This window comes from Cryptomeria japonica, chromosome 10 (genome assembly GCF_030272615.1).
Source record: "Cryptomeria japonica chromosome 10, Sugi_1.0, whole genome shotgun sequence".
NCBI classification, from domain to species: Eukaryota; Viridiplantae; Streptophyta; class Pinopsida; order Cupressales; family Cupressaceae; genus Cryptomeria; species Cryptomeria japonica.
In genome coordinates, this window is record NC_081414.1 from 303705168 (window position 1) to 303715360 (window position 10193).

General features: G+C 36.9%; 1 protein-coding gene across 1 annotated transcript; it reads right to left on the bottom strand.

The window, feature by feature from the left end:
- Positions 1 to 9402: 9402 nt before the first annotated feature.
- Positions 9403 to 9916, bottom strand: LOC131078944 (histone H4). Its single transcript, XM_058016790.2, has one exon. The coding sequence runs from the start codon at positions 9886 to 9888 to the stop codon at positions 9577 to 9579; it is 312 nt and encodes a 103-aa protein (XP_057872773.1). The 5' UTR covers positions 9889 to 9916; the 3' UTR covers positions 9403 to 9576.
- Between the last annotated feature and the right edge of the window lie 277 nt (positions 9917 to 10193).

A 10193-nucleotide genomic window follows, 5' to 3' on the forward strand; every position in this document is an offset into this window, starting at 1 on the left:
TGAGATACTTTATTCTACTTTCTCCTCCTCATTGCATTTTTGAAATTCTTCAAACCAATCCAAAGCAGCTTGCATCTTAGCTTTGTCTGACATCGTATCAGCAATCTCATTAGTGCATCATATTTTCTTTGTCAATTTGTTGGGAGAGGGCTCGAGCATTTCAACATGGATCATTAGTGTTTTGAAAACGATCACCATCGAACGAGAAAACTTCATCGATCGGAACAAGAAACAGGAGTCAAAAATGACTTAGGGAAAAACTAGGAAAAACTTGCAAGTCGGACTTTAAAGTCTGATCTGCAAGTTCAAACAAACATCATACGCAGGTTAGACTTTAAAGTCTGACCTGCAAGGGAAAAACTTAACAAGCAGCTGCATGTCAGACTTTAAAGTCCGATATGTAGCCTGGGAAGGAAACTCAATATTCACACATCGGATCAATCATGATTGCATATCGGACTTTAAAGTCTGATATGCAAGAAGGGCATAACAACTTTGCAAGTCGGAGAAAAAACTCCAACCTACACTCTGCATCAAACAAAATACATGTCGAACTTTAAAGTCTGACTTGTTGTAAAGCAGAAAATCGAACCCTAGGTGTTCCCCCCACTCCAAGGAGAGAGAAAGGAGGTCACTAGGATTGACGGTTTTCACTTAGGAGAGACTTTACATTCAAAAGAGGGGTTGAAACTCACAAGATCCAATCCCACACAATGCAAGATTGAATTCTAAATGAGTTTCAAGGGTTGAGACAGCAAGGATACCCTCTTTTGTAAAGAATGTAGATAGAAGGATTGAACTAGGAGTGTATGTAAAAGTAGGAAAGATTCGCTTGTAGATGGAGATAGAGACACGGGATAAAACTACGGACCTGAAATTAGCAATAAAATGTCGAGACGATGTTGTCCTGCAAGTTTGAGCGAAAGTTGATGGGACGATGGCGCCCAGAGTGCACACGGTCCTCCGAAAAATCCGCAAAACGAAGGGGGATCTGTTCGTCTCTATACAAGGATTCCAGATCTTCAATTACAGCCGCGTACCTGCAACCTACACATAGAAAAGAGAGGACGATTGGGGGGTTAGGGATTAGGGGTTTGCCTTCAGGTCAAACCCCGGTTTTGGAATTAACCAAGAAATGAGAATGTTGTAAATGTAAATGTTTGTAATGTAATCAAGTACTGATACCTTGTTGTAAGAATGTTTGTATTCTTACATGCAAAGGTGTAATTTGTATGTTGTATGTTGTGGGTGATCTCCTCTTCAATGGTTGAATCCTTGTCTTGAATGCAACACCTAGCCTTGAATGGAGACCTAGAATGCTCAATTGCTTGCTTGAATGCTTGAATGTTTGAATGTTTGCCTATCGCTTCCGCCTCTTGCACACATATGTTTTTCCTCCTCTTTTCGTGAGGGGAAATGTAGTTTATATACTTGTTAATTAGGGTTAGGAGACTGATTTTTCTGACCTTAGGCCGACCTAAGAACATTATTTTCCAAATTGCAAAATTGAAGACCCGATGCCCAACAAGAGACCGGGCCCAAAATAGGGCTAGGGACCAGGGCACTGGGCACCATGGTCCCACCTCCTGGGACAGCAGGGTGCAAGGAGGATCAGGCCAAGGTGCAGAAAGATGCATTTTTTTGATGTCGTAAACAGGTTTCAAGGTCTCCATTCAGGTTCAACGTTGCGCTGCCATCGTGAAGACCCAAATGCAGTCGAAATTGCAAGTGTCGCAATTTTACGACGCTACACTTGCATCAAACAAAAACTGTAAGACTATGCACAGCGGACTTTAAAGTCCAACATGCAAAAACACAAACTAACTCCTTCCTACATGTCGGACTTTAAATTCTGACCTATAAGCTACAAAAGAAGCCTGATTGCAAGTCGGACTTTAAAGTCCGGCCTATCAATCACTTAACACAAGGGAAACTGGCACATCGAACTTTAAAGTTCGATATGCTGACATGACTCACTGAAGGTCCAACTTGTCAGTCAAAACATAGAAACTTTCTAACTTCTAAATGACCAAACATAAAGATAAAAAATGAAAAGCGACTAATCGATGAGGTTGATTAATCTTTCTTGAAGGACGTGAGGTACGAAACGGACCAGTTTCGTAGGGCTGCCTTACAATTTAGACCATGCTAAAATCGAAGACAACAACTGGCTCTAATTGGGGAACAAGCTTCACCACTTGAAGATTGTAGAATCCAGAACTCCAAGTGCCTATATCCATTGGGCTATAGAGTCAAGCGACAAAGACATAAATGACAAGAAGGATGATCTAACTAAAAATAAGACTCAAGCTTGCGCAACTACACTTATGGAAAAGAAAACTAACCTAAACTAAACTAACTGACAATTGAAACCTTCCTAAATGAAACCATTCACAGGATCTCCAAAATAGTTGCCTTTCTTCAGCAACTTGCAATGCCTTGCATGATCATAAGCAACTTTGTATAGATGGAGCATGAACAAGGGTACTAGAGTTCTTGATATGACACTCCTTGGAAAAGATGAACAAATCCACCTTCCTCTTGGGATGAATCATATGTGTTGCTACCCCAAAGTAGAGTTTTGAAACCAGACCACTCTTGTTTAGCTAAATATACTTTTTTGGCTTCTTTCTCAAGTATATCCTCATGATAACTCAATGATGAATGAATAGTACCAAACCGGTACTGAGAGGGGGGGGTGAATCAATATAGACAAAAACACAGTCTTAAACCGGTTTGACAAAAGATACTTAAAATGACTGATAAACAGTGATACCGGTTCAACACAGACTGCAACCGGTAAAGCCTAAAGTGTTAAATACAAACATTAATCGGTTGAACACTTAGCTTTTCACTAAATTTAAAGCAACACTATCATTTCACCCTTATGCATAAACAGGTAATCTAACATCAGATCTTCATAACCGTTAGTTCAATATGTTTTATAGACAGGCATAAAACACAGAACCAACATATGCTCAACAAGTAATAACAAAGCATCACAAGATAAAAACATTACACATGACACACATATTTTTCATGTGGAAACCCAACTAGGAAAAACCACGGTGGAGATGAATACCCACAAGTTGCTTTTGAACTCTTTTGAAGTCTGCTTTGTTAGGAGCCTTGTCCGGTTAAAGACATTACAATAGCTTCTGCTAGGAACCGATCCTGTTAGGGATCACCCGGTTAAGGGATGGCTATAACACCCGGTTAAGGGTTAAACCTGGTAGGGTTACCTTGTTAGAGGATTTCAAGAACTCAATAGCTAAAGGATCTCCAGAGCTCTATAGCTTCTCAGAACTCATTAACTTTGAGTTACCCTATTAAGGGATTTGAATCAAGCCGGTTAAAACTTACCCTGCTAGGGGATTTTGCATCAAGCCCAGTTAAGGCTACCCTGTTAACGGATTTCACAACTGTTGAAGTGGTTAGAGATCAATGGGAATTACAATGATCTGTTAACAGCACTCAATGCTAATGCAGATCCATTTTGGATCCTCTTCTCCTTCTGCACATTCACTTTGCAGGTACCTCTTCTCTCCTTTGGTCTGGCAAGAATCACATATCACTTCCCTTGGATACACATTTACAACTTTTGCCAACAACCTTAGAAAGAAACACAACATCGACCTTATAGGAAACAGACATGCCGATAGCAAAAACCCTAAACCCTAAACCTGTTAGGTTAAGCAATTCAAGCGGTTCAATCCTGACCGTTGAATCATACTGCATTAAATGCAACAATCTTGAATCAATCTCAAGACATTCTCCATCATCCATTTTCCACCGATTTCATGGTGGCTGATAACCCATCACGCGTTATCATCGTTTGACAGACTTCGCACATTCCCGAGGTAGATAGGAATAGTCTTCTGCATGCAAGATCCTTCACGCGCACAGAGCTTATGTGGCAACATGATCTGTTCTCCATTATACTGCTAACTCATCACACAAAGATCATCGATTGAGTCACACAGGCTTGAGGTACTCCAATCGGAAATCCTGAAGTGGAAACTACCTACCAACTGGTAGTAACACAATGCTTCCATGTGTCGGTTCCCATAACTGCATGCCAGTTCATCTTGAACAAATATGTCGCTTCACTTTGGCATATAAACTAGTTCATACATATGCCGGTTGCTCTCTCTTTTCACCTATCACATGTGCCGGTTCACACCATGTCACATATTGTCATCAATGACAACATGCAATATCACATAATGCCAACACCTCGAGCTCATGTACAAGTGGGACCTCTGACTTTCCATTAGCCTCCAACCAAGCAAGGTGTCTGATTGGACATCCTCTTGATCGTACAAAGACTAAATCCTTCTTACTAGCTACAACTTGAACAGCTAGTTTTTCAACCATAACAACCTCATGCTGAACGGAATGATCTTCTTCATGTGATTCAAATGAAAACATGCTTGCATTGTATTCCTTAGTAGGTTGTTCACAAAATTTTGATTGGAGAGAATTGTCAAAAAGACTTGAACAAAACTCTTCTATAGTGCTCATGAAAAGATCTTCATCAAGTTCTAGGGTAGGTCTCTTAAGCAAGATATGTCCAAGTTCATGACCTTGGAGCATGAAAGCCATAATCAGTTAGCATTCCTAATGGATGATGATATTGAAAAGAAAACTTTACAATATCTTGTACTCTAAAGGTGTTATAAAATCTTCCAAACTATTATAGATGGACCATTACCTAGTTCACAACCATGACCTCTTGTGGTGGGGTCCCTTCCATACAGGATTGTAGGAACTTAGTGGCATCAACAAGAGTTCTCATTTTTTGTTAAGTGTCATAATGGTCTTGAGAGCATATGGCATAATAATGATATCTAAAAATGCTTGTGTTGGAAGATTTTGTTACATGTAGAACTATTGAGGTGTTAGAGCTCTAAAATGCTTTAGGATAGCATTGACGATGTAATTAGAAGACATGTTAAAGCATTTGAAAACTCATTCATCCTCATATAACCTATAGTGTCCTAAATTATACTCACTTATATTTGTTTACTCACCTAGGCCTCACTTTGGCGTTTTGGCTTCTAATGCCTAATTGCAGTGTTGATTCTACTCACACCCATTCCAAACCTACATTTTCATCATTTGCCCAATTCCTCCCCCATTTTGGAGTCCTGATTTTCAGGACCAAGGTGGCCCACGCCATGGTCCTAAATCAAGACCAAGGTGTACCACACCCTAGTCCTCTTAATCAAGCTCTAAATTGGGCCTCACAACGATCATCACAAATGAGCGAGAAATTTGATCCCATGTCGACCTGTTCCGGAAATTCAATTTGATTTTTGGACAAACAACTACTAAAAACCTAACATTTTCAAGAGGTAAATTTATAATCCTAATTCAATTCAATTCAAGTGAGGAAGCAATTAGTCATTCATCGAGCATTGGAGCTGAAGTGAAGTCAAGTTCAAGTATTGAAGATGGCATCCATGATCAATATTTTATAAAGACATCCTATATGAAAACCTAAAAGCTTTGTGTGAAGGTCAAACAAAACTTCATCAAGCTATACATTGTTGTTTCAAGCATTTTCAACCTTTCCCTCAAAAGGAAAGTATGTCATTACAGTCTTTCATTACATTTATCAATTCAATTTTGCAGTTAATTCCAAAATCGACGTTTGACCTATGGCAAACCCCTATTCCCAACATCTTTTGCTCTCTTTATGTGTGCAAAAAACAAGTGCAGGAGTTGTACTTAGGAAATTTAGCAATATCGACAATGACAAACAAGTTCAACTTTCGATGGCGAAAAATTCAAAGGACCAAGGTGACTTAGTGTTACTTGGTCCCGAGAAATTAGATTGAACTTCCAAGAACAAGTTCTAATCATCTTCTTTTGCCCATACTTGGTTGAGACTCCATTGGACATTTGTAGCTTACTATTTTTATCAATTGACCTCAATATTTCATGGTTTTGTCCTAATTTCACAAATACATTACAAATTCAACTTAGAAAGAGGGCAATCAACTCGAACCAGTTGAATCCAATTAGAATCCCAATCTCTTTCCCATTAGGATTGAGCCTAGATTTATTGGGTTCAACCCTTTTTCAATGTAATTGGGTTAATTGGGTTATTTAGTGGATCTACTTGGTAAAACCCTAATTTTTTCCCCACATTACATAACCATTATAAAATGGTTGATTTGCTAATGTGCTATCACTTATTGCTACAAAATAAAATTGATTATAGGTTAACTTGTATAGGGTTAACATAACTTTATTCTCAACTATCAAATTTCTTTCATGGTGGGACATATGAGATTGTTTTCTTTAAGAAAAGTTGATTTCATTAAAATTGTGACGAAAAAGATCTTATATTGAGATAAATAGTTTGAATATTATCACATGCCTAAGGAACAAAATCTCTTTGACAAACCAAAATTACATTAACCGTTCATTTTACTTCCAATAAATTCCCCTTATATTTACAACTAAATTAATTTTCGTCTCACTTGATCATGAACACTTAATCATAACTATCTATCATGAACATGTTTGCAAAACATGTTTGTTAGAGCATTTACAACTACAACATTTGATAAAATTCTTCTATTTTGTATTCCTTGATGGACATCAATACCCTGTTCCAAAGTTCCCATTTTGGTTTGGGCTGGGAGGCCATCAATACCCTGTTCCAAAGTTCCCATTTTGGTTTGGGCTGGGAGGATGCTGGCAATGGTTATAGACTCAAGCTTCACACCTGCCAATTATTTTGGGTTGCGAGTTTCTAAAGCCTTTTCAACAAATCCAATTTGCTAAAGCCCTGCAATCAAAGTATTGAGAGCATATTTCTTTTAAGGCATTCTATTAAACAGTCCACGTGCATTGTCTATGCTTCCACATTTTACATTTCTGCCATCATGGTATTCTGTTAAAACAATTATTGGAAGTTTTCTGTCAAACAGTTCACGTTCCATCTGTCTGCCAGGACAATTGCAGCTACAACGTCTAGTCAGAGTAGTTTAGCGTGCGTTGTTTAAGGGGAGTAGACATTCTAATTAATTTCTAAGTGACTTCTTCTAAATCTTCAAGAGTTCCATTTATGTAGATTCACAAAACTAGCCTAGTAAACTTTTATACTCTGTGCGGCAATACTTTATTAAAACGTTTACTTCTTTGTCAAGCGTAACTCATCACTATAGGAAAGCAGGAAATTACTTAATGTTTCAACGAAGAAACAAAATTGCACTCATTCATTCTATATTAAAAATCTTTTGTCAATGGGTCTTTAGTCTATTGGTAAAGTTGAATGGTTCTAAGTGAGCCCACCAATGATCAAATTTTGTTGAGTTCAAGATTCCAAGGATGAGGTATAATATATTTGGTCTCATGGAACACACTTTAATTGCATTCAAAGAGTGTAGTTTTTAGGATCAAAACTAATTTGAGAGCTTTTATGTTTGCATAGTAGTTTATGTGTATTAAAAAAATAAAAAAAAATTTAGAAAATTAAGAATTATTATTTGTATAATTTTATTTTTTATATATTTTATTGTTGTTTCAAATTATTTTTTATTTTATTTTTTTTTGTTTTAAATTTTGAATATATGAAATAAAGTCAATTTATATAGCTTAGGTAACATTTATTACCAAACTACTACATTTCCAAATTTACAAGGCTAAGAAGAGTATTCCTAGATTTCTTTCAAAACAAATGATCACATAGCTTAACCAAGCACTTTAAATGATGCCCTAAACATTATTTGTCACTAAGGCAATGTTCCCATGTGGTTGCTCAATTTTTTTACTTATTTCTAAATCTTAAAATTGGTATTAATAACATTAGTAATAATTTATGCACAATAAAAAATAGAAATTAAAAAAAATTTAAAAAGAGGGAAACATATTTGTGAAGCCACATGGCATTTTTGGCAATATGTAGTTCCCATCCTTAGACAAGGGTCCCATGGAAGGGGCTTAAGTTCTACTTTTAAGAAAGAGGCAATCCCATGGAAAAAATATAGCCCCTACCTTTTAGCCTTGAAAATCTAACTTAAAAAAAATTATATAAATTATTTACTACCAATTTACATAAATTTAAGAATTTAAACTTAAGTCAATCTCACTACAAAGTTTATGATATCCTTAAATTTAAGAATTGAAATTTTTAAGCTAAAGCATAAAAAAGAATTCTATTTTTTAGAAAGCCCAAAAATTGAAGCTCCTACTTTTGCAATTTTCTTTTTAGAACAAGTGCAAATGGATGGAACTAGAATTAGCCCCTACAACTTAAGGATGATCACCATGAATTTATTAAACTAACCACCATGAATTAATATTTATAAAACTATATCACCATGAATTTTTTATTTTTTTTTACTAAAGAAATAAAAAATTGTGAAATCACATGATACTTTTGACAATATATACCACTATTTATTTTATCCCAACTTATTTATAATTCTTAAATAACTATGTACTGAAATAACAAAATATTCTAAATTATGTTTCATCATACTTTTAATTTTACATTGACATAAAACACTCAAATATATACCACTATTTATTTTATCCCAACTTATTTACAATTCTTAAATAATAACTATGCACTGAAATAACAAAATATTCTAAATTATGTTTCATCGTACTTTTAATTTTACATTTACATGAAACATTTACATGAAACACTCGAACTAGCCTACTTAAATTTAAGTAGAAAACACAATAATACAAATGCAGAAAATGCACTTTATACAACTAGATGGAAACATGGGGTTAGACATGCCGGCAAGTGACTTCCTCTAAAAGTTAAAACATTCTGGTAAGTGACTTCCACTAAAATACTTCCTCTAAAAATTCAACGGTTCAACTTTCCTAGATTTTAAAAATTCCCGCTTAACAAATTTGAGCTACCGGGACCCCTGCTCAGGCTTCAACTGCACTTTTTGCTACCATGACCCCTGCTCAAGTACCTGCATAAGTTAGCAGATTTTAGAAAAGTCTCCGGTGTAAATTTTCAAAGAAAATTTGTTTAGCCTTCGTCAATTTTGACTGGCATTTACAAGTCTATTCTTTAAATTAAGCAGAGCCAACCGAAAAACAACCTTAAGACAGCCTACAATGGAAGATGATTGACTAATTCTACCGTCAAGAGAACTAAGACATTAAAGCTGAGTGTGTCTGTGAATCTGTGTGAGTGAGTGAGTGAGAGAGAGAGAGTGTGTGTGTGTGTGAGAGAGAGAGAGAGAGAAAACTAAGGCGTTAAAGCTGATCACTTCACTTTAAAAAGCTGACGATGATAAATAAATATTCCCACCGCGCCCCCTTTCAACATAAATCCAAGCTTTTAAAGAGATAAAACGAGACGAAACAAAAAGAAAAGATTCACACTAGGCAGATCTCATGACTTACCCCAAGCAAAACTAAACTGAATGCCATGGAACTGATCCACTCTTGGAAGAGTAACATTAACAAATACAGGGAAAAATTTTACTAAACAAACGTTCCGATACTACTTCAATAGGGTTTCAAAATTTCCAAGAAACAGATGGTGGTGTCTAAAGACACCAGATTATTAGATCAGCGGACAATTAAAGCTTAGCCGCCGAAACCGTAAAGAGTTCTGCCTTGCCTCTTCAAGGCATAAACAACGTCCATGGCTGTGACGGTCTTCCTGCGAGCATGCTCTGTATAGGTCACGGCATCTCTAATAACATTCTCAAGGAAGATCTTCAGAACACCTCGCGTCTCTTCGTAGATGAGACCGCTGATACGCTTCACGCCTCCTCGCCTTGCAAGCCGCCGAATGGCTGGTTTGGTGATGCCCTGGATATTATCTCGCAGCACCTTCCTGTGCCTTTTCGCACCTCCCTTCCCTAACCCCTTTCCTCCTTTCCCTCGTCCCGACATTTCTACAGAAGAAGATTCCACAAACAACTTTAGGTAACACGGAATGATAGGAATTGATACTCACCTGGTATTTTATACCCCCTCTAAAATTTGAATTCATTTCCCGCTCGACCAGTCTCAATCTCAACCGTTAAATCCATCGCTTATCCGTGGCGCGCTGTGCATCCAAACTTACACCGTGCGATTGCCATCCCGATACACGTTACCTATTTGTAATCGGTTGGTCTAGTGGAAAGAAAGTGGTGGCAAAATTGCTAAAAGGGGAATTTGTGGTAGTCACATTTAATAATATAATATATATTTGT